Here is a 25,539-nt window from a genome sequence, read left to right on the forward strand (position 1 = left end):
TAGAAATTGCCTAATATATTTTTAATACAATACATTTCATAATTTTGTGTAGGGCTTTGTGAGTATACTGGATTTTCCTGCAGTGTTGTTGATTTGGGATCAATTGTACATGCAAGATTGGAATCAAAAGGTGATGGAGAATTTCTGCCTCTCAATCCTTATGCTGTTAAAGGATTCACTAATGGCTGCCAGTGATTATCCAGCTATAAGAGAGGTACATACAACAATGCTTCATGTTACCTTTCAACTAATTATCTATTCTGTTGATAAAAATAATCACCAAACATTTGGTATTTTTATTTAAAGATATTTTTAAATAGTTTTTCAAGAACATTTGGTTCCTTCAAAGCAGAAAATTCCATTGGAGTTCCTTAGGTGATACACATTTTTATTTATATAATTTTTTTGAGATTTGCAAGTAAATTATGGGCAAAATTGTGTTCTGTGTCACCTATGCAACCTTACTGACTTCAGTGGGGCTGCGTAGCCATAACTGAGAACCAAATTTTGTCTAACGTGGATTAGTCCAGGCCTGGGGGTGTCAATACTTCCCTTGAATTACATGCTAAATTTCCATTTAACATTAATGGGAGTACTGCATCTACAGAATATGGAGAATACAACCTGCAGTATTCGTTAGCTTGAGCAATTGCATTGTAAGATGCACCAAAAGGTTTCTCATTAAGGCCCTAATTCAAAGCACTTAAGCACATGTTCAGCTTTAAACACATACTTAAATCCATCCCTAATGAGCAAAGCACTTAAGCTTATGTTTCAGTCCTACTGAAGTCAAATTACATTTACACCAACTCTAAGGGATTGCCAGACCAGTGTAAAAGGTTCAGCTGAGATTTGGGCCCCTATTTTGATTTGTTTGGCTTTTTAAAAAACAAAATCTAAATTTTTAGGTCTATAGCTAATTAAGCACCCCTTTAAAAGGTAAAAATCTTGAAATTCCTACTAAAAATGAAGAAATTACTAGAGTAAATGGGAATTGTTGAGTTTTTATTGGAAAACAAAAATAAAGCCTTTTTGAATGAGTGCAGTTTAGGCTGTAAGCAAAATAATGAGCATAGGAAGTAAAGTCAAGGCAGTTTTCTGTGATTATAGTGCATACTTAAAAATATTTTTAACAGCAAAAAAAAACGTTACTTCCTGCCAGGAAACCTTCTCAGAATCCATAAAATATTAACAGATCTGTTTCATGTACAGTAGTGAAAATTCTATTTTTTTTTTCTTTTCAGGTGTTTTTGTTCTATGGTTGTCATCTTCTTACAGCTGATATTCAGAGGGCCTGGATTCATCTTCAGCAAGGTGGTTTACCATCTGACATCCCTGGGCTTAGCAGGCAGAATCAAAGGTCGAGAACTTCCCTTGCTTTACAGATAGAAGGATGTACTGATTGGAAACATGCTGCTGAAATTAAAGGGCTGCTTTAAAAAAACAAAACAAAAAAAAACCTTCGTAAAACTATATTGCCCCAATTCAGCAATGTATTTAAAGCACATGCTTTAAGCCAGTGGTCCCCAACCTTTTTCATCTGGCAGGTGCCAGACGACAAGCCACCGAGGACCGTGGTGGCAAATGAGCATCCGCCGAAATGCCGCCGACAAGCAACGACGTCAATAGGTGTCGCTGCTGAAATGCCGCCGACAAGCAGCGTCATCCAGAGGCGTCGCCGCTGAAAATCAACGGCATTTAGGTGGCGACGCCTCTGGATGATGCTGCTTGTTGGCGGCATTTCGGCGGATGCTCGTCCGCCTGCCAGTACGTGGGCACACTTAGACGTCCCCGCAGGCGCCATGGCGCCCGCGGACACCACGTTGGGGACCACTGCTTTAAGCAAACGAGTTCTTTTGTACTCAGTTGAACTAATCATGTGTTTAAAGTTAGGCAAGTGCTTAATTACATTGCTGAACTGGGGCCTAGTTTGTTAACCTGCCATATATATTCAGTAGACTTGGTAATATTCATGTTACAGATAAAAGTTAAATGTAGCTGAAGGCACATACTGCTGTGAGTATCTAAGTGCCTAGGTAGATAAAATTGCTAATGCTAGGCTCTCTGAACCACCAAACAAGAAAGCTGTTCTCTTACACCACAGATCAAAGGAAGCTGTATGCACTGTGTAAAGGTAGAGCAAACCTCTGTTTGTGTTGGGGATGGGTGAGAAGGAGGCTTCTGCAGTGACTTCTCTTATCTAATTTTATGGACATTATTGATAGCCTTCAAAAGGAACCTCATCCAGACTGTCTTGACTGGAGATTTGCAGCTAGAATGCATGCCTTAATGGGGGAGGAATGGTTAAAGGAGGGAGTATCCTCTGCGTTCCATCTGGGACACGTCTGACCTACTGGAAAGAAAACAAAACATAAACTTAGAGATAACTATCACAGATACGCTCTCAAGCGCTCAAAACATGCTCAGGCCCTCTGAAGTAGTGAGACTTGCAGGTTTGCATGTCATTCCTACCTTGTTATCACAATATCGGGCAGTCATAGTCTTGATGCTGTGTTTTTATTCTTGGCAGTGTTGCTTTCAGGTGCTGTCCTAAGGCTATATCTACACTTGAAACCTTACAGCAGGCAGCACAGCTGTACCAATGCAGCTGTGCCGCTGTAAGATTTCTTGCGTAGCCGCTCTATGCTGATGGGAGAGAACTCTCTTGTTGACATAATTAAACCATCTCCAATGAGTGGCAGTAGCTATGTCAGGCTCCCACTGACGGAGTGCTGTGCATACTACCACTTAAGCTGGTGAAACTTATGTTGCTCAAGGAGGTGTTTTTTTTTTCACGCCAACATGAGTGGTAGTGTAGACATGAACCTAAGAGCATTGTCAGTTTTACGTGGGCATGCTCACATAGTTCAGAGGAACAGCGCATATTATAATGTTTGACTACTGTGTTACTCCTTCCTACATTTCTTCAGTCATGGGATCTTCCTCATAACATTTGGACATTGAAGGATTGTATGAAACAATATCTCATTTGACTCATAAATTAGGGAGGGTAATACTAAATCTTTCATTTATAATGAATATTTTATATCTAGAAATGCCTTCTATATGGTATGTGGAAACATTTTTAATATAAATAGATAGTTGGGTTGCTTTGTTTCTTTTTGTTGCAGTCAACAAAATACTTTAATGAGCAAAAGTATTTCAAATGAGAATTTAATTCAGATTGTTGCTTGTTGCTATATTCACTGAAAATAGGGAATTAAATTATGAATGTTTATATGTGCAGGCCACTTGCTGATCTGTCTCCAAGGCTCAGTTCAATGGAAGGTATGTAGCTGTTTGTGTTCATGCTGTTATTTGAGCATGCCTTTAGTACCTAATAACTTTTGTATCATAGGCAAGATTTCAGATATAATGAAAAGCACAGCTTACTTCTAAAAGTTTATTTAAACCTTCTGTTCTCGCCAAAAATATTAGAAGAAAGTGTCTTAGGCCCCAATCCTACATCCTGATGGTGCTCCCCACAGGGGTTTGCCTGTGCCAATCAGATTACAGGATTAAGTCCTTAATCTTTGTTATAGTGTTCCTACCAATAAACGCTGGAATTTTGCAATATACGCATTTTTCAAAGGAATGTGTAGAAGGAATTATTCTTCTTTAAAACTGGAAAAGTAGCATGCATTTTGGTGAAATGTGAAGGAAATGTTTTAAAATATGTGGAAAAGACAGTCAGCTATTGTGGTTTAAACTTGTTTTCATGTAAAAGTTTGCAGAAAAGTAGAATAGTCCTGAATATTCATCAGATTTCTCTTTTGTCTTATTTCTAAGAAAATAATGTTCCATGTAAATAGAAGATTTCTGCAAAATTCAAAATTTTCAGTGTAAATTTGTTTTTGAGGATTTTAAAATTTTGCCGAGAAGCCCAGATTTTCTACAATGGCCTCTAATTTTGGATGCTTCATTTTCTGTATTCAGGCCTTCTCACAACTAAGTCCTGATTTTTTTAAGTTGCTGAGCACCCCAGCTTCCATTGATTTCAATTTGAGGTGTGAGGGCTCAGCACATTTGAAAACTGGTCCAAGGCTCCCATAATTGAGGGACCTGAACCCAGTGGCCACTTTTGAAAATGTTGGTTATATTTTGTGTTTAAGACTGATAAACGTATAGGGTGAAATTCTGGCCCCATTGACATCAAAGGCAAAACTCCCATTGACAGTAGTGGTGCCAGGATTTCATCTCTAGAGCTTGATCCTGTGGGTCATATCAGGCAAAGCTCTTGTTGAAGTCAAGCTAGATGTTTGCATTTTTTTAAAATGCAAAAACATTATCCAGTTCGGTGAAATGTTAAGTAATCTTGCCAGCTCACTATATGCTACAGTATGAAAATCTTCCATCTCATCATTCTTTTACTTAAAACATTATAAATCAGAAGTAATTCTATTAAAATCAGTGGGATTACATTGGTGTAAAACTGGTTTGAGAGGAGAATCAGACCCTTGAGTCTTTGGCTCCCTGAACAGATGAAAATAGTTGTAATTTCTGCTCACTGCACAGGAGGGTGCTCATCTTCTGTGTCCCTCTACAGGAAAGAGGGACTTCTATGATCTGTAGGTGGTTCCTAGAATAAAGTAGTGGTCTGAACTGGTATTTTCTTATAGCTGCATAGTAACACTGATAGTAGCTGTTAAAATAGTTATTTCTTATATGTGAAGCTGGCAAGGAGATATTTGGGAGTGGTGGGTTAATTGCTGCTATGGGAGATGCAAACAAAGGTTTATAGGTCAGATGATGTATCATAATGACAGTATACTATATAAGATATTAGAGTTCTCTGGTGGCCATGTTTTAAAAAAATGTGGGTGAATCTATAGTGTAATTTTTCCTTCAAGTCTTTCAATAGCAAAAATTGTTCCCATCTGTCTAAGGGCCTGATTCTGTAAACCCTTACATTTAACAAGTCAGAACCATTAAACAGGGAAAGAACTCATAGACAGAGCCAAATTCTATCTTTTGATACACACACAGGGTTATCAGCCTAATCCAATAGTTATTAGAGCTAATGGAAAGTGTTCCACTGATGTTAATGGAGCTTGGATCAGACCTTAATCCTGACCAAAACTTCTGTATGAAAAGATTGGACTGCCCTGTTTATGGAATTCATATAAATTCTTCTGTGTAAAATAGACTTTACCCAAAGAACCCATTCTGTGGTTGTAAAATGATATTGTATCTTTCAGTATCTGAGACTTAGAAATGTTACTTAATTAATTATATTTGGTCTACTATATTTGATTCTTTGTAATTCAACCTTTGTGATTTTCTTTACAGCAAGAAGAAAGCAATTTTTGTTCTTTAATTTAATAGGTAAAAGTGTAATATACTTCTGTTTGGGTTCAGAAGCCACCAAAGGCTCTGACTAACCTAATTTATAATCAAGGATCAAACTATTTAAACATTACATTGGCTAATTACCTTTGGTGTAATTTGTTTTGATAGCTGGAAAGGTTTCTCTTGGCTTCCAGGACATCTTGCCAATTGAAGTGAAGGATGTTTTACTGAAGCTAGTTTTACCAGTACCACAGGTTGAGATATCACACACTGTAAGTGGTAATTTAATTATACCTTGTATGTTCTGACAGGGATTGTGATAATCTTTACTTTACAAAAGAAAAAGGTTTAGTGCTCTTTTTATTGAGACTATTTGTCATAAAGAATGTTTTTTGACTGAACAGAGACCTAAACATATCAACAGATAAAGAGAACTCTGTCATTAATTAATATTACATATATAAGAAAAACCTTAGATTGTGATTGGTTGAAAATTGTCATGTGAAGACTCAGTAAGTTTCTATTGTTTACCTCTTCAGAAGTTAATAAAATTGAAGTCTTTTCCAGTTATCCAGTCAGACCACTTATGCAAATAAATACACTGTGACTGGCTGAAGAAAATTAATTGGAAGCTATTATTTCACCTCGCAGGAGGATAATTATTTTTTTCTGATCCTCTTGAGTGCATCTGTCTTTTAGCTTCTAAGGAAAAACTGTTACCTCATTGAAATGCATTACCATTATGGAGAGATTTTCCAGATGTTCTGATGAAGACTCTCAGAAAATAAGTAATAAAACATATATTGGGCCAAATCTTCTTTTGCCAAACTGAAAAGGATTTGATCCATTAACTTCAGTACATTGTATATTTGCTTCACTCCAAGTCAATATTTACCTCTCTGGTCAATAAAGTTTGTTTTTCACCGTAACAAAAGTCAATATTTACTTATTATTTTTAGTCTGGTGACAATGTACTGAATTCTGTTTTTCTAGCAGTTTGGAGTCTTTCATTTCTTTTGGAAAAGAGTTTGGTTTAGCAGATGTCTGTTACTTTATTACGAAGCCTTTTCCACAACTGGAGGAATTTGTCCAGCATATAATAAACTTTAACAGGATTATGAGCACAACAGTTTACAAGCACAAAAAAGAATAAATTAGAAAAATTGGTAAATTGAGTAAATATAGTACTGAATTAAGCAATGATTGCATAACCCCATAGAGTGGGTATTATTCTTTGTTTGCATTTTAAGATCGCATCTTCTCTGATTTCCATGGATCTGAAATGCCAAACCACATAACAAATATTTATGGCCAGATCCTCTGGCTGTTAATTCTCTTTCAAAGTCAATAAAAATGTGCAAGTTCATACCGGCTAGTGATCTAAATTTATATATTTACTGATTTGAATGATCAGACTGAAGGAGGACTGCAGAAGTTTAACTGTAAGTAGACTTTGGCTCCTAACAGTATTAATGGGAGTTATCATTGGTCAAATCCTTCATACATCCTGAGAAAATGCTTCCCTTCTTTAATAAACACTTAATTCTGTGCCCATCCCAAGTTCCCACAAAATCAGCAGGAGTGTGGGTTGCATATGAATTGGAAAAGTGAGTCATTTTTCTGAAAATAACTATACAGGTTGAACCTCTCTAGTCTGGCACCTTCGGGACCTGACCGGTGCCGAGCCAGAGAATTTGCCGAACCATTTTCTGAAAATAATTATACAGTACTGTAGCAAGCGGGTCTCTTTTTATTTTTATCTCACTAAAGCGAATAAACAGAACAATGCTTGCAACGCCGCCTAGCCAAGGTTTACTGGCTCTCTTCATAACAAAGTATTAGTGTTGTTACACAATTTTACTGTATTGGCATAAGGAAATAAATAGCTAAAGCATAAAAAACATAAAATGATATGAAAAAGAAATAGATAATAATACAGGTAAATCTATAATTTACTCACCTAAAATGATGCCTGAATTCCGCTTCCAAAGGGATGTGACAACCGCTAACTCAAATTACATTTGAGTTACATCTGGGGTCTCTGCTGTAGGTATATCCAGGGTAGATGAAGTGGAGGCAATGGGATTTTTGATTGTAGCGTGCTGCTCACCGCTCTTCTTCGCTACCTTCCAGCTTGGCTTGTCTTATTTATTTTGATTTTTCTTTAATTAGTTTTTCTTGTATCATGTAGAGAGACGTGATCTCTTGCTTAGAAATGAAATGTCTTTGCTCCAGTCCTTCTATTAAATTTGTTGCCAACTGAATGCATTTATCGATAGAAATTTTTTCTACGATATCCTCATCATCATCTTCATCACCATCACTGGCTTCTTCGTTATCTTTGGTTTTTTCCTGCTGTATCATTTGCACAATTTCTTCATCCGTCATTTGATTAGCAATTGGTGCATCTTTGTCGACTTCCATCTAATCTAGTAAATTTTCCTCTCCCAAATTCTTGGCCAGCTCAAGCACTACAGGGTGGGACATACCACTGGCATACTCCATTAACTCACTAACAATGTTTTGGTTTTCAGACACTTGAAATCCGGTGAAATCGTTCTCGTCATTGCTTTAGGATGGGCAGAGCAATTGTTGAGAATCAGCACAATTTTGCACTTCAGATCCAGACCTACTGAGGTGCAATGGGCTCTTGCCTCCGGTACAAAATATTTCTCAAACCACTCGAGACATAGATTAGTCGTTATCCATCCCTTTTTGTTGCTACGGTATATCGCTGGGAATATTTTCACCCCTTTGAATGCCCTTGGGTTCACACTCTTCCCAATAACCATGAGCTTGCATTTGTGTGTACCTGCTGCGTTGCTACAACCAAGGACAGTTACCCTGTCCTTCAACTCCTTCGTACCAGATGGTGGCTCCTCTGCATGAGTAGCCAACATTTTTTTTAGGCGTACAATGCCAATAGAGAGCAGTTTCATCGGCGTTGTATACCTGCTCTGGGGATAACTTCTCATTTGCAACTAACTGTGCAAATTCATCAACGTAGTTAGCGGCAGCTTCCATATCTGCACTTCTTTTTTCATCGCACACACAATGTAGACTAATGCCGGGCCTGTTTTTAAATTTCTGAAGCCATCCTTGCGAATAGTCACACTCATGCTACAGGTTAAGTTCTTTGTGGAATATTTTTGCTTGTGCCATCATCATCTTGCCTGAAATGCTAACACTATCGTTCCTATGAAGCTTGAACCAATGTATAAGCGCACTATCTAAATCGCTGCTTTTCCCCTCCGTCAATGTCATTCTTTTTTTACTGTCACTTTTGGCAAAAAAATTAAGGATTTGATTCTTTTGCTTCTTCAAATCATACACTGTAGATGACCCTATATTGTAAAACTCACACAAGGCACGCACCGATGTGCCCTTTTCCAATTTCTGCAACAATTCTACCTTTACTATATTGACATTGACACTAACTAAGATCATGCCAGACCACAGATGTTGCCGGTCCAGAGAGTGCCGGACTAGAACCTGTAGGTACATCCCAGAATGGAGTTTTGGGCCCTGCAGTGGTTTCTCACAGTGACAATGATCAAAGTAATTTTTTTTGTTTCATTCATTTAATATTTCTTACTTTCTTTCTTTTTCTTTTTTTTGAAGGAAACTTGGTTGAAAGAGTTTGACCCTCTTGCTGTGGAGTTAACGGTTTCAGTATTTTATGGCCTTGAAAAACTGTGTTCCAAGACTAGCTCTTTTAAACCCTCTCTTGTACAGAAAACCAAAGGGAAAACAGCAAATAAAAGTGAAACCACTGAATTTACTGTTCAGTTCAATGGTATGAATCTTTTAGTCTATTATCTGTTGGTATGCATTCTATTTTGTTGTTGTACTTCAAAAAAAAAAGGATTTTTAATATTTTCAACTCTTTTTGATCCTAGCATAAATATTTTAAGTTCAAATATATTTAGTAGATCTTTTTTTTTTAAAGATAAGCTTTCAATTGATTCATGGTGAGCCATCATAGGTTCCCTTTGTATGATGTTATCATTTTGGTCCTTACTTCCCTTCAGCGTTTTCAACATAAAATTATGAAGTCTTGTTTGAAATGTCTCATCCAGTGGTGGATGAGGGTTAACTTGGGGTCCTCCAAAACCCTTTGTATTATCTATGAGCATGTCTACACTACAAACTTTAATCAACCTATGTTAGGTGATGGTCAGCTTACAGCCACTGCAGTAATTACTGCAGCGGTTCGTGTCCACACTACCCTCCTTCTGTCGGTGATGCGCATTCTCACCAGGAGCACTTCCACTGACTTAAGAGGGAGGGGCAGTGTGAAGGGCTGAGAGCCCGGGCACTTAGCTCCTTGCACAGCTCCCTGCCAGGAGCCTGGCTGCCCTCCGGTTCCCTGCTCCCTGCCAGGAGCCCAGCTGCCCCCTGGTCAGACAGACTCTTCTTCTCAACCAGAGTTGCCACTCACTTGCCTTATACTAGGGTCAGAGTGGATTAAGTCAAAGTGTGCCTTAGCTCCACCAGCACTATGGAATCTCAAACACATCCATTTGTTTCCCATCAAGCATATTCAAAAGACAAATAGAAACATTAAAACTGCAGCCCCAACATTTTATTCTAAGCAAAACAGGTTATTTTCTCTCCCACTGTGTATCATCCCCACTCCTGAGCTGCCACGTTTGCCTCCCATCCACAAATGGGCTTTGAAGACCCCTTCTTCATATATGGTGGGCATATCACCTGTTTCCTTATATCCATAGACAAATATTTTTATTTATACATTATTGGGCATTATAATTTGGCTGTATGCTTTCTTGAAATTAAAGAAAAAAGCTAGTGGAGTTATGCCAGAGATCTATTTGGCTGACTATCTCTCATTTCTTTTCTTCATCATTTCTTTTCCTCCTTACTGATTTTTCTTCTCTTCTCTCCTGATTTTTCATGCTAATATTTGCTCTTTAAGGCTTTTATCCTTTCACCCCTCCTCTATCTTCAAGGCCTTTCCTTCTGTTCTAATTTTTTATCTTTTCAGTTTTGTATTTTCCCTCCTGTAAGGCCCCTATCAATTTTTCCTGTTAATATTTTTTTTCTTTCCTATGTGGTACTTTGCTGTGTCTTCTCCCTTCCTTTAGTCAAAATTCTTCCCTTTCTATTAGCCTCCTCAGCCTCAGGTTTTGCCCCTGGAAGGAAGGATGGTCCAGTGGTTAGAGTACTGGCTTGAGCCATGGGGAAACCCAGGTTCCATTCCTGCTCTACAACAGCAATCCTAGGTTATTGTGGTCAAATCACTTAGCCTCTCTGTCCTTCATTTCCCCATCTGTAAAATATTTTTTTTAATAATAAAGAATGTGAAGCTCTTCAGTACTAGGATAATGGGAGCCATATAAGGACCTTAGATAAATATGGGAGTGCCAAGTGAGTGGGCCCTGTTGGTCCACCTACATTCTCTTATCTTTCTTCTAGCTTCAGTGCTGCCTGCAATGTGCTATTGCCATCTGCAGGGGGGAGAAGTGCCTCAGCACCATCGCTGAAATCAGATCTGTGGTAGTGGCCCAACCTCTTCCTGTTCTGCCAGAGTGTACTGCTGAAAGAGAGAGAGTGTTTGCTCCTAACCCTGTCAATCCACTTTGTGCACAAACCTGGGTCTTCTCTACGTGATGGGCTCATATTGGAGAAAGAAATACACTTCCCCCAAATCTACTCCTCTTCACAGCCTAGGCACCAGATGCTCAGTGGCCTTGGATTCTGTAGTTTCTGGTCCTTTTGATTCTATCCATCCTAGCCTGTGTCCAGGTTCCATCCATCCCCTTTCAAAGGGGGTACTGTTCCCCTACCAATTCTTGCTAAATGGCTGTCTCATAAATGGGCAACTAAATTAAAATGTCCTTTTTAAAAGGGAATTAATGAGCATGTGTGGAGGCATTGAAGAAAGGAGAGTTCCTGTCCAAAAGAATGAAACCTCTACTAGTTACAGGACCAAGTTTTTCATGTAAAGGAAAATGATATTTGATATGAGAATTTTGTCAGCTTAGATAAGAGACAAAATTATTGAACTTTGTGATTCTAAGAACCTTTATAGTCTTAAAAAAATCCTCTAGATGAAGGTTTCTTTTCATGTAATCATCTAGTTAAAGCTATAATCTCCCCCAGCTGTTGGTATATGCTTCCGTGGAAAGACAGAGTCAACTTGCCCTTTGGTTGCTGGAGTGAAAGGTTACTGAGTATCTTTTCATTACAGTTGTCATAAAGCTTAGATAATGTAACCAGCAACATTCCTCTGTGAGCCTGGTGGCCAAATAAAATAGTCCAGTTGCACAAGTTATACCAAGAAAAGGGAGAATCCTTTATTAAAAATGTAATGTCTCTTGTAGCTATTATTCCGTTTCCGTCTTAAAATGGCACTGAATTATAAATGGGTACCTGGGGCCTGATTATATGAGTTGCTGAGGTCCTCAACTGCCATTGATGTCAGTGAGAATTGAGTGTGTACAGGATCTTGCAGGATCTGGCTCTAATGTCCCAGTTCTAAAATCTTTAGATGTTAAAAACATCAGAATGGTGTAGGTCAATTATACTTTGTTTTTAAATGAGAGTGGTTGGGGGCCTTCTAAAATATTTTTTGGTTGCCATATGGAACTATAATTTTGGAATTGTGGAATTTTCCAATTCTTTGTTTCGATTTGTTAAACTGGGAGTGAACCTGCCCCTCACTACCTGACTTTGGATTTAAATTTGGTGTAAAGGATTAACAAGACCGCACTGAAAACCAGGCATTAGTTGAACTACGCTGGGTAAATAAATTAACCCCTAATATTGCTCAGAATTTAAATATCACTTGTTAAGTCGATGTTAAATTAAATTAACAATCTCTTTTTGTTTTGTAATACACTGTACAAGCCAACCAATGGATGCTGAAATTGACTAATTCCCTAAACAAAATGGAGTGGTTTAAATAAAACTCATAAGCTATTTATTGCAAGTATACTACAAATCATTAGAGATTAGCTCTGTTATACAGCAAGACACAATATTAAAATATCTTTTTTTCCTTGTGAGGAACTGAAGTGTACTGCTGCTTATGGTTTCCATTAATGGGTGTGCCTATTATGTATAACTGAGGAGAGCAGGGTTAGAAGAAACTTACCAGCACACACAGGGCAGGATGGTGTTCCCATTGAAATCAGTGGAAAAGCTTCCATTGACAGCAGAAAGGAGAGAGTAAAGAGTATTTAGTAGGATGCTAAAGGCCCAGTCCTACTCACAATTAAGTCAAGCTTATGCTCCAATACATCTGTTAGTCTATAAGGTGCCACAGGACTCTTTGTCGCTTTTTACATCTAGAAAGTGGCTTATGTGGAAACAGAGTGAAGGGATTGGACAAAGATTGTCGGAAAGGGTTTCAGTGGTATTAGTGGGAAGCTCAAGCTTGAATTTTCTTGACTACTTTAGTATAATGATCAGTGAAATAAATAACAGATTTGTTTAATAATGTTTAACTTTGTTTATGTTAAGAAACATTTGCCTTTGATTCTCTGGATCCATCTGAGTTTATAAATATGGCAGAAGCTAAACCCTATATTGTATTACAAGTAGTTTACAAGTCTAAAGGCAAAGGTATGTAATTTTTCCTTCATATTTTATCAAAACTGTATATTAAAGACAGAAATAATAAGTGATGCATGTAAAATGTATTGAGCAACAAGTTCCGCAAGGAATTTACTGCATATTCAGCAATGCAGCCCATTTTCTAATGTTATTCCTGCAAACACTAATGACTAATGTATCTTGAGTAATTTTTCTCAAGTGAGTGGTCCTATTGGAGGCAATGGGTTTATTTATGTAAAATGTTACTCGTATAAGTTTACAAGATCAAGGCTTTTTTGGCCTAAGTTGTGTAAAAACAAGGATATTGGCTTAGTTAAGGAAAGTCCTTTACTTAATTTCCGGGTTTAACTCTCTACTTTTCAGTTTTATAAATGGAGAAGCCCTAGATGGAGGGGCGATATCAAATGTTTTGTATTGTTCCTGGGATCCTGGTGGTGCAATCCAGAACTCTTCTAAAATGTATAACTTGTATCTATAATATGCTGACTCCTGCTCCCATTGAAGTCAGTGGCAAAACTTCCACTGACTCTAATGGGAACAGCAGCAAGTCTGTGTTTTCTAACATTTTTGAGGTAAGTATTATACTGCTGCTACAGATAGGTTAGAAAGTTTCCCAAGGATCTTATAAGAAATTTATTGTGGAAAGTGAAGGATTAGGGCTCCATTCTGCAAGGTGCAGAGCACCAGGTGCCATTTTTCTGATCATCCTCCATTCCCAAGGACTTCAGTGAGAGTTAGGGTCTTCAGCAGCGTGCCGGAAGGGCTCAGAATCTTGCAGGATTGAACACTAATAGTATTTTGCGAGACATGCACGTGTAGACAGTTATTCAACATATTTCTCCATACTGAATTATACAAAATTGTGTAGTGGTTTTCCTATGTGTACAAATAAATAGAAACCAGGATAAGGCCACTGAATTCATTTCAGCTTGTTACTTGGAGTCATCTATCGAAGGTGCCTATTATCTTAATATCGATAGGGCCAGTTTCTGCCACCCTTACTCACATCAACTAATCTATTACTCCATATGTAGGCCAACTGCAGTCAATAGGACTACTTGTGAAGTAAAACCCTTACACTGAGTAGTATATTAGAATTCATCTTGGCTTCTATATGTAACACTTCTTAAAAGATGCTATAAAGATGAAACTTAGAAGCAATTTTAATATACCTGGCCAATGCACTGTACATGATTTGAATAGTTATGAGTAATAAGCCCTTATGTGTGTTTTGTATATGTATGTTTTGTAGACTCACTGACTCTCGGATAGCAAATGGTGGATGTATTTCAGCAAGAAACTACAAATATTAGAGCTATCTGGACACCTAAAGCGTTTTCTACACTTGTTCCACTGCATCCTGGGAAACTTCCTTATAACATTATGGATTATACTTTGAAGCATGTCTCAAAAGGTAATTTGAAAAATTAAAGCGGTCACAGTTCTATAGATGAGAAAAATACACTCTTGAATAATGTATCAAATGTTAGCAGCAGTCTAAAATCTTGTCAACTTCTCAATAAGAGTTCCTTTAGTTATTTTTTGTAGTGATTATTAAGTAATGGAACACTGAGAAGATGGTGGGTCTGATACTTAACTGTCTTGCATCTTGTGTAGCCATTCACACCTATGCAAAGTAAGTATAAAATGCTACCACCAGTCTAAGTGGACATTTCTGACTTGGAAGCATTCACTCACTTTGCACAGATGTAAATGATTACACAGATGCTAGGCAGTGGACAGAGAGTCAGACTCTGGGTTGTTTTTTTTTTGAGGCAACATGTGGAATTCTTATTTTTCTATAACCATGAATTTAAGTGAAAGTCTACACTGACCTTGACCACATTCTGTAGCAAAACAGGAAGAGTGGCAAATGTTTTCTCAGTCAAATAAATTCTTTTTTAAAGTATGAGTACAATGCTTTTTCATATCCAGGTTTTTGACTCAATGGCCAGTGTAACCTTCAAATAATGTTCCTTTTTAGGGGCTTGAATTGTGTATGGTTCTAAGCATCCTTTACTATTGTTGATTTGAGTGGAAGTTCAGGGTTCTTGGTACATCAAAGGGTTGGACCCTTAGAACCTCCTAGTTTAATTTTTTGTAATATTGGAATTTGAAAGGCAGAGCAGCTCCAACATAAAATACAGTCTATGCACAGCTGTAAATCTTTTAATAGTATTAATAATAGAACTTACATTCTTCAAAGCACTAAATATATATTAACTATTTAATTTGCACAACCCTGTATGAGATAGGTAAGTAAATGTTGTTGTTACCTCTCATAAGGTATTTGATCCTGTTTATTTACAAAGAATTATACAAAGTCTTTTTTCTCTGTACATATCTCAAAAGGTCATTTGCAGTAGTATCAAACAAGAGGGGACAGTTTTCTTGCTCACAGTTTCAAGCCTGCCTTTCCACCAGTGTCTGCCCCAAAAGCTCTCTCTCTTGGCTTTTCCTCAGGACCACACTACAAGTGCCTTTCTTTCTGTTTCCTTGTTCTGCTTGCTACTTTCTCAGCTTTATGCCTCCAGCATAACAATATTAATATTCTCATTTTACAGATGTGGTATATGAGACATAGATGTTAAAGTTAAAATTGTAAGTCTTGGTTGCCTGAACTAAACCCACATACAGGTAGCTAAATAAGAGGTCTACCTTTGAGGGGTGCCAAGTGCTTCATATCACCTGTTAACTTAATTTGGGACACCTGAACGCCTCTGGAAAATCAGGTCTTTTACGGTGTATAAATATGGATATAAGCACTCAGATTTTTTCATTTTGGCCTAAGAGGCTCAGTCAAGACTGCACATCAAGGAAGTAGCAAAGCCTGGATTAAAAACGGGCACTTCTGGACACAGTATAAGACATAAGTAACAACTACTGCAGTGGTTCCCAAACTTTAACAGCCCGTGAACCCCTTTCACTAAATTGTGAAATCTCGTGAACCCCCTCCTAAAAATGAATATTTTCAGGGATTTAACTTTAAATTTCCTCAGTGTGATGGATGACCCGCTCTTCCCGGGGCTCGGGCTGCCAGCCCTGCGTGGGGAGTGCTGGGGTTCGGACTGCTGGCTCCCCCGCTGACGGGGGCGGGGCTCGGGCTGCCAGCCCCAACTGCCCGGCCCCGCTCTCCCTGGGGCTCGGGGTGTCTGCCCTGCAACCAGGTCCCACCTGCTGTCTCTAATCCCCGGGGTCCTCTGTCTGCCATTAGTGAAATTTTTCTGGCAAACCCCCTGTAACGTTCTGCGAACCCCCAGGGGTTCGCGAACCCCAGTTTGGGGACCACTGAACTACTGTTTTGTAATTCCTGCCTTTGGCCTCTGTACTGAGTAAACCATACCACAGCTTGTAAAATATTAAATTAAAAATTAATTTCAGTTGCAGCTTTGATGGTGGGTTGCTGGAGGTGAGGACAGAGCAAATGGAGGTGTCAAGTGTGACAACTAGGTTGAGGACCGACAACAGATGACACTGGGATTTGGGGACAGGCAGAACAACAGAAGATTCTGGAACCAGGAAGTTGTACAATGTCAGGGAACAGAATAGCCACAAGAAATGTAGACTAAAAGGATAAACCAATAGAAAAAAGGAAAGAGCAACAGAACAAGAAAAGGGGAAAGATCTAGGCAAAGCACCAAAATAATTATTTTCATTTTTATTTTGTATTGAATTTAAAAATCAGTGGGTCATATTCTGGCTGGTGTATTGAAACAACTATAATGGATCTCCAAAACAGCCAGATATATATATGGTGCCAAAGCAGCATTTACATTTTCTGTGTTTTGGCCAAGGCTAGCCCCAGTCATACAGCCTGAACTAAGATCAGGGATAGTCTGCACTGGAGCTGACATAAAGGCCATTGCCAGGTCAGGGTCTAGATGATAATATACTTGTTGTCCAGACCATGGACCCCAGGTCATACCTAATAACGCCTCTTTGTGGTTCTTGACACAGAGGACCTGCAGAGTGATTTCTGTGCAGCCTTCAAGGGGGCCAGCACAAGGGGAGCCAGTTCAACACTTTAGGGGGGGGGTTGTTTAATTTTCTTAATTGATTTTTCAATGTGCTATTACATTAAATTTGCCTAAGTGATATAACAGTTTAACAGCATTTGACCTTCTGAGTATATTTCTTCCTGTGTGGGTATACAAGTGTGCTGTTTTTTAAATGTACTGGAAAATATAACAACAATAGACAAATCAATTATATCTACAGACTTGGCCCGGGGTCATTCAAGTATCCAGTTAACTGTTTATGATACATCCAAGGAAAGACATAGACAGAGAAACAGCCAAATGAGAAGAAAAAGGTAAACACTGAAATTATGTTCAACAGAAATATTTTTATGTTTGGATCCTGATATAATTATTGTTGCATAATTTACATTGTGCTGAAATATGATTGCAACAATTGCTTAAAGTTAAAAATTTGGGAAGAAAATTAAATAGTTCAAATAATTTTCTACATATAGAATTATTTGCCTATGATTATTCTACAGATACATCTAATCCTTGTCTATTCCTTTTAAAATAAGTCTCTCTCTTTTGAACTTTATCCATTTTCAGCATTCAGTGCTGCAGTAAACATTTACTTCTGTAAATCTGGTTTGCTTGTAGACAGAGGCTGACACAGTAGATTTAGTACAGCTGCAGAATTAATGTTCACACTCCCATGCTGCAGTTTTCCCATATGCTACATAAAAATGCTACACACTTTCTCACTCTAAAGCTGCGGTATTAGGGTGTTTAACTGATTTTTTGCCTTCAGCTTGGTTAATGTTTTCATTTATATACAATACAGTTTTGCACAACCTCTGCCAAACAATGTATTGCAAAATAATTTACAGTAAAACCATAATAAATGTATACAAAGTATTGATTTAGTATTAATTTTCAAACTGTGAAAGTCAGCGGATCATAAATCTGCAAATAAACTGGCCAAATGAAAGAGATAACTGACAAAAAAAATTAGTCACTAGAGAGTTGGCTGTGTTGTATATGTGCTTTTTAGATAGTTACAAGAAAAAAATATATCGGAGAAAGGTTCTGTAAATTATAAAATTAGTAACATAAAAATAATATAATACACTAAGAAATAGACCATTTCAATAAAATAGTGAAGAAAGCCACCCAAGAATCTGAATCAGTGTCTTGACAGTCTGTTATCATAATTCAGTTAACACAAAACAATATTGGAGCTGCCTCCCCAGTTTTCAATATTTTGGGGGGAAGGGAGCAGAGCGTTCTGAATGTATCAAGAAGTTCCTGAAGATGGTTTTATGTGTTATGTTAAAAACGGGGGGAGGGAGGGGGGATTTTTTGCCTAGTTTAAATGCCAGATCTCAGAGACATAGAGTTTAAGGCCAGAAGAAACTAACCGTCATCTAGTCTGACCTCCTGTATACCACAGGACAACAACACCACATGTTAAATCAACAACCGAAATTAAACCAAAGTATTAGAGCCCACAGCAGAATAAACTATTATGTGCCACAGTTCAAAGAGTGGAGGGAGTGAGAAGACCAATGCTTGAGGCTCTTGCAAGGGCAGGGAAATGATTGATTGAGATATACTCAGATAATGCTAGCAAGTGACCCACACCCCGCACACTGCAGGGGGGAAAAACCCTTAGTCTGTGCCAATCTGAGCTGGGGGAAAATTCCTTTCTGACCCGACATATGGCAGTCAGTTAGACCCTGAGCATGTGAGCAACAACCAGTCAGCCAAGCACCTGAGAGAGAGAATGCTTAGTACCACCTCAGAGCCCTGGCCCTCCCAGTCTAAAGTCCCATCTCCAGCCATGGCCACCTCTGATGCTTCAGAGGAAGAAGACAGGAAAAAACAACCCAGAATACATTTGGGGGGAATCCCTTCCTGGCCTCTGTGGCCAGCTGAAACCCTGAATCATAGGCTTTTAGGAGCATAAGACATAAACCAGAAGTGAGACCCAGGACTGTTGATATAAATCCTATTGACATTAATGGAAAGACTATCACTGAATTCTGTGAGCTTTACATCAGGACCAAAATGGATCATGACAGAAATCACTTTGGAGCTTTCCTAATGCTCATTACTTGATTAAACTGTGTGCGTTTATCACTTATGATGTGAAATCAACCCCTGAAGAGCTTGATCCTGCAAGGTGTTGAACACCTTCAAGTCCCATTTACATTTAAGAAAATTTAAAGTTAATCAGTCACCAATTTAGCATAGAATTTAAGCACACATTTAACTTTAAAGATATGCTAGATTCCATTTGACTTCTAACCCTATACTCAGCCAACTAGAACCTTTTTCTGATAAACGCACATTTAAAAAAAAATCCAAATGTTCTTATAAGTTGGTGAAGAACATTACAGAGTAATGTGTGGGAAAAGTTGTTCATCCACAAATGTGCATTTTACAGACTTGGAAATGCTCTTCTCTAATGGGGAAAATTTTCAAAAGTGGAAGTCAATGAGAATTGTGCTCCTAAGTACCTGGGAAACTTTTGAAAATATCCCCATATGTCTTTAATTTACAGTTGTTGACAGTCTTTGAAGCTGATATCATAAACTGTTTACTAATAATATTTTAGGTATTCTTTAAATTCTTGATTGTACAGATGTTTGTAACTACCTAACAAAAAAGTAATAGAAATATAATAGCTTTTAGTTGATAATTTACCTTAAGAAAATATAACATTTTATTGTTAATAATGGTCTAGTATAAAGTCCTCGGTTTGTTCATATTTGTCAGGCTTCAAGAATCTGACTTTCTCTATGTACCTTGGATTCCATATAATTCCTCTACCATATTACCAAGTCCTACATCATTAAACTGTCCATTGGATCTATATATAGATGCACTCCATTATATCCCTGATAATGCAACAATAACAAAGGTAAGCTTTGGTACTACTGTGGTTTCACGTTTTAATTGATGTATAGATATTCATGATATTTAATAAGGCCCCAGGAGACAATAGGGGCAGCGGCAGTTTGTTTCTTCCAGTCCACCTTTTTGGCTTTCCCACTGTCTCTTCCAGTGACCCCTGAATAAACAATATACAACAAGAGATGGCAACCTCATCCCATTACAATTGACCAATGGAAACATATTTTGGTGATTTAAACTAAACATTTTCTACCATTCCCTAGAATCTTTCAGCTTTTTATGTGAACCACTGACTTTACCAGGAGTCTTAAAGACTTCTTATCATAGTACTTGTAACTTAAACAATCCAATATTTCTGTCTCCAACTTTCCTTATTTTTATAAACAATTTATATAATGGGGTGAGTCTAACTTTTCTTAAATTGGATTACATAGAACATAGGGCCTCTGCACAATGGAGTCAAAGGACCCTGTCTGGGCCTCTCCTTGTCCCATTGCTGCTGCTACTGGCTGTTGTTCCTCATGCTTTGTTACATTGACTTCACTAGCAGCACTCCTGAAGTAAGGACTGTTCATGTGAGAACAAGTATCAGAGGGGTAGCCGTGTTAGTCTGGATCTGTAAAAAGCAATAGAGAGTCCTGTGGCACCTTTAAGACTAACAGATGTATTGGAGCATAAGCTTTCATGGGTGAATACCCACTTCGTCAGACGCATGTGAGAACAGTTTCACAGGATTGGGCCCCAAATTTGGAAATCTGTAATAAAATTGGTGAAAAATCCGATAATCTGTGTAGTACATACTGTCCCCAGAAAGAACAATATCTTGCCTTACAGTTGAGGTAGTTATGTTAATTAGTTAAAAACTTCAATAAGAACTTGGCTCAATAAATTATCTCTATTCATTACCTTTTAGTTATAAAACAAGTGTTTGGATTAGGTTTCAGTTAATGCCTTGTCTGAGTTGTTGTAAACTCCCTTCAAGCAGTCACCAGACTAGTTAGATGGACACTCTGGGATCTGATGGGATCTAACTAGGAAATCTAGGCAGAGGTGATTCATAAGTCCTCTAAAATTTATTTTTTTTATTACTGGTGAGGTTAAAAAGAATTTGATTCCAGATCTCAAGGACTTACTGTACCAGGCTTATTAGGGCTGCCAAATCAGTCATCACATAGTTTTCCCCCAGGCAGAAAGTATTCTGTTTGGATCAAAGTCATTTTCAGGACTAATAAAAATTGACCCCATTCAGCCCTATTTGTGTTCTGACACAAATACGAAAGCATAGCCTTAATAAATATGTCTGAGCTATTTTAAAAAGTAAGTAAAACACAAAGAAACACATGGCTGAGGTTGATGGAAAGACTTTGTGCATAATACAGTGAAGAAATCTTTCAAGGACATATCCTAGAGAAAAATGCCAAGGCCAGAGAGAGGTTGGATTGTCTGTTTTGTAGTAATGCTTGCATAATCCTTGAACTTCTCTTGTTTTAAACTTTATTAAGTTCTGGACTCTTGAAATGATGTGACTTACATCAGATCAGTCCCTTTTACTTTATTCTCTGCCCTTTTTAGGTCTTGAGCATACCTTCAACATGTCACACTCCTCGGGCTCATGTATTGTACAGTATTATGTTAATTACTCTGGAGAATTGCAGTGAATAGGATTTTTCTGAAATAAAGGTTTCAAAGTCAAAATCTGCCCTCAGATTTGCATGCAAAATGCCTGTTCAAGTAAATGGAAGTTGCAAACTTATATAAGGAATAGGGCTGTTGATTAATCACAGTTAACTCGTGATTAACTCAAAAAAATTAATCTTGATTAATCGTAGTTTTAATCGCACTGTTAAACAATGGAAAACCAACTGAAATTTATTAAATATTTGTGGATGTTTTTCTACATTTTCAAATATATCGCTTTCAATTACAACGCAAAATACAAAGTGTACACTGCTCACTTTATATTATTTTTATTAAAAATATTTGCACTATAAACGTGATAAATAAAATAAATTGTATTTTTCAGTTCACCTCATACAAGTACTGTAGTGTAATCTCTTTATCATGAAAGTGCAACTTACAAATGTAGATTTTGTTGTTGTTACATAACTGCATTCAAAAACAAAACAATGAAAACTTTAGCGCCTACAAGTCCACTCAGTCCTACTTCTTCTTCAGGCAATCGCTAAGAGAAACAAGTTCGTTTACATTTACGGGACATAATGCTACCCTCTTCTTAATTTCAATGGCCTAGTCTTCACTTACCGGCTGGTCCGGCGGCACGCCATCGATGTTCTGGCATCGGTTTATCGCGTCTGGTTAAGACGCGATAAATCGATCCCGGAAGTGCTCACAATCGGCGCCGGTACTCCAGCTCGCCGAGAGGAGTACGCGGCGTCGACGGGGGGAGACTTCCGGCCGCGTCTGGACCGCGGTAAGTCCGGACTAAGGTACTTCGAATTCAGCTACGTTATTAACGTAGCTGAATTTGCGTACCTTAGTCCGAAGTCCGGACTAAGTGGGGACCAGCCCAATGTTGTCTGAAAGTGAGAACAGGTGTTTGCATGGCACTGTTTTAGATGGTGTTGCAAGATATTTACGTGCCAGATGCGCTAAAGATTCATGTGCTTCTTCATACTTCAGCTACCATTCCAGAGGACATGCTTCCATGCTGATGACGCTCGTTAAAAAATAATGCGTTAATTAAATTTGTGACTGAACTCCTTGGGGGAGAATTGCATGTTTCTTGCTGTTTTACCAGCATTCTGCCTTATATTTCATGTTATAGCAGTCTCTCAGATGATGATCCAGCACATGTTGTTCGTTTTAAGAACACTTTCACTGCAGATTTGACAAAATGCAAAGAAGGTACCAATGTGAGATTTCTAAAGATAGCTACTGCACTCGACCCAAGGTTTAAGAATCTGAAGTGCCTTCCAAAATCTGAGAGGGACGAGGTGTGAAGCATGCTTTCAGAAGTCTTAGAAGAGCAACACTCTTAGGCGGAAACTGCAGAACCCGAACCACCAAAAAAGAAAATCAACCTTCTGCTGGTGGCATCTGACTCAGATGGTGAAAATGAACATGCATCGGCCTGCACTGCTTTGGATCGTTATCGAGCAGAACCCGTCATCAGCATGGATGCATGTCCTCTGGAATGGTGGTTGAAGTATGAGGGGATATATGAATCTTTAGGGCATTTGGCATGTAAATATCGTGTGATGTTGGCTATAACAGTGCCATGTGAACCTCTAGTCTCACTTTCAGGTGATATTGCAAACAAGAAGCAGGCAGCATTATCTCCTGCAAATTGTAACCAAATTTGCCTGACGGATTGTCTGAAGTAGGAGTGAGTGAACTTATAGGCTCCAAAGTTTTACATTGTTTTATTTTTGAATGCAGGTTGTTTTTTTTTTTTTTTTTACATAATTCTACATTTGTAAATTCAACTTTCATGATAAAGAGATTGCACTACAGTTTGCACTACTTGCAATAAGGGAATTGAAAAATAGTATTTCTTTTGTTTTTTACAGTGCAAATATTTGTAATAAAAATAAATATAAACTGAGCACTTTACACTTTGTATTCTGTGTTGTAATTGAAGTCAATATATTTGAAAATGTAGAAAATATCCACAAATATTTAAATAAATGGTATTCTATTATTGTTTAGCAATGCAATTAATTTTTTAATCGCTTGACAGCCCTAATAAGGAAGAATTTGGCTTTGTGATTTAAAAATTAGGACCAAAGACCTGCAATGTAGGTTTCCAAAAAGGTTGTTTAGAAGTTTCTTTGGGTATTATTTTAGTATGCTACAATATTTCCAAATTAATTGTCTATGTCCAAAAGTACATAAAACAAAATTAAGTAATAATAATTAATAAAGCACATTGAAAATTAACTTTTTCCTCCTAGGTAACAGGGCAAATCAAGAATTCAGGGCTGAATAGCTTGCCTGATATTATGGCATTACCGCTTCCTAATAGTTCATCTCGAAATCCAGAATTCCAGTACCGAATGGTCTTAAATGGAGATGATCCAAAAGTAATGGATATCAAGACATGTGTTCTTCTTCAAGTTTATACAGTGGATGTAGATTCTGGAGACCTTGTTATAATAGGTATATTAAGCAAGTAGTATTACCTAGCCCTCTTTCTTTCCTCTGTCATTTCTCTTTGCTCCTCACCATACCTTCTGATGCTTGTGTCTTCTCAAAGATAGAGCACAGAACTTTATTTTATAGCACATGCAAACTGTTGAAATGCACGTCGTAGGGACTGTGAGGATCACTACTAGCAGAAGCCTGAGAATAAAGTAACACAAACTTTTTATAAAGCATAGAAAATTAGTACAGACAAATATTTTATACTGAAATGCAATTAAACCAATGTTTATAGAAATACTTCTAGTCTATACTTTGCAACTGGATTCAAAAGAATGGATCATTTATGCGATTGGGCCAGCATATGGCAACTATAGTTTAATTTAGACAAATAAACAAGGAACTAGACCAGGGAATTATGTTCAAGGGAATAGCCTTCCAGTTTACTGATCAGGAGAAGGATTTGGAATGTGTTGTGAGAAAAATAATCAAAACTATCAGAGCAGTGTACAACAGCAGTAAAAAAAGGGAAAAAAGATGCTAGGTTATTGGATAAATCCAGCTCACCTTAATCACACAAGTAGTTCCATTGACTTGAGGGGACTTAGGAAAGAGATATCAGTATTTGGCTCTGTATTAGCAGATGGACAAAATACAAAACAAAAGACACTACTGCTGCTGCTTTAGGCACTTCTTATATTTCCATCTGGAAAACCTGTGTAAGACAAGGCACAGAACCAGTGTTGTTCATTTGGAAAGGATGCGGCAAAGGGTAAGAAATATGATACTAAGTCTTGCAATTAGGTGGAAAGGTAAAGGGAGTTGGGCTCATTTTAATCAATAAAAAAAGGAGTCATTGAAGTGACTTGTTAGAAATATGGAAAGTTAGGATAGGGATCACCAGAGCTGATGGACATTTTGAGACTTTTAAAAGCTAAGTAGCAATCTAAAGATGTTGAAAGTAGAAGTTTAACTGGATATTAAACTAAGATTCTTAGTGCCTGTTTATGGTGGCTGTTCAGATGGAAGTTAAAGATCTCATGAATTTTTAATTTTCGAGCATAGGAAATAACCCTGGTATCTTGATCAACAATTCTATCTCTCATTAAAGCTGATTCTAATGTTCATGACAGTATGTCAGTTATTCAGAACACATAGTGGCTGCCAGGTTGGCTTTACACACTCCTTATATTGCCATGATCTAACTCATTATTCTGCAGAGCATTGTGGGATAACTTGGATATGAAAAGTGTTTCGGAAAATCAGAGTTTATTCTGTTCTAAACTGAGAAGTCAGGCAGAACTGTTCCTCACAAGAAGTAAATTATATACAAAGTAACTTATCAGGAAAGAGATGGCAACCGTGATAAAAAATATTAGTTAGGGACATCTAGATTTGCTTCTGAAAAGGGAGAGAATTGAGGGATATGCTGAAAATGGAGGAAAAGGAGTAATAACCAAAAATGATCAGGCAAGTTTGGTTAGTTAGGCTTTTCTTATTCCTAACATTCATTTTGGAGAAGTAATAGTTGCACAAGATTGAAGTTAGTTTCACATTGCAAGCCTGATAGAATAGAATAGATTCATGTGGATACAGTTAGTTCCCAACTATAATATAACCTTTCAATTACTGTTAATTTGGAAGAATATGTGTGAACATCAACATTAACTGTTCACTTCCAGGCATTCTAACT

At 37.7% G+C, this 25,539-nt stretch overlaps 2 protein-coding genes across 8 annotated transcripts in view; both read left to right on the forward strand.

Annotated features, from left to right (window-relative positions):
* Positions 1-14,271, forward strand: part of LOC101953725 (uncharacterized) — a 39,367-nt gene extending 25,096 nt beyond the window's left edge. For 6 of the 7 annotated variants that reach the window (XM_042857904.2, XM_065573524.1, XM_042857902.2 and 3 more), the window contains 7 exons: positions 53-214; positions 1,245-1,360; positions 3,248-3,288; positions 5,458-5,561; positions 8,911-9,085; positions 12,775-12,876; positions 14,120-14,271. In XM_042857904.2, the coding sequence (XP_042713838.2) occupies positions 53-214; positions 1,245-1,360; positions 3,248-3,288; positions 5,458-5,561; positions 8,911-9,085; positions 12,775-12,876; positions 14,120-14,139 (720 nt within the window). In that variant the 3' untranslated portion in view covers positions 14,140-14,271. The remainder of the gene's footprint in view (positions 1-52; positions 215-1,244; positions 1,361-3,247; positions 3,289-5,457; positions 5,562-8,910; positions 9,086-12,774; positions 12,877-14,119) is intronic. The other variant, XR_010593969.1, reaches the window with a different exon arrangement.
* Positions 14,272-19,616: 5,345 nt separating this feature from the next.
* LOC135976648 (uncharacterized) overlaps positions 19,617-25,539 on the forward strand; it is a 31,234-nt gene continuing 25,311 nt past the window's right edge. The window contains exon 1 of the mRNA XM_065573527.1: positions 19,617-19,752. The gene's annotated coding sequence lies outside the window, so the exon portion shown is untranslated. The remainder of the gene's footprint in view (positions 19,753-25,539) is intronic.

This window comes from Chrysemys picta, chromosome 19, assembly GCF_011386835.1.
Source record: "Chrysemys picta bellii isolate R12L10 chromosome 19, ASM1138683v2, whole genome shotgun sequence".
NCBI classification, from domain to species: Eukaryota; Metazoa; Chordata; order Testudines; family Emydidae; genus Chrysemys; species Chrysemys picta.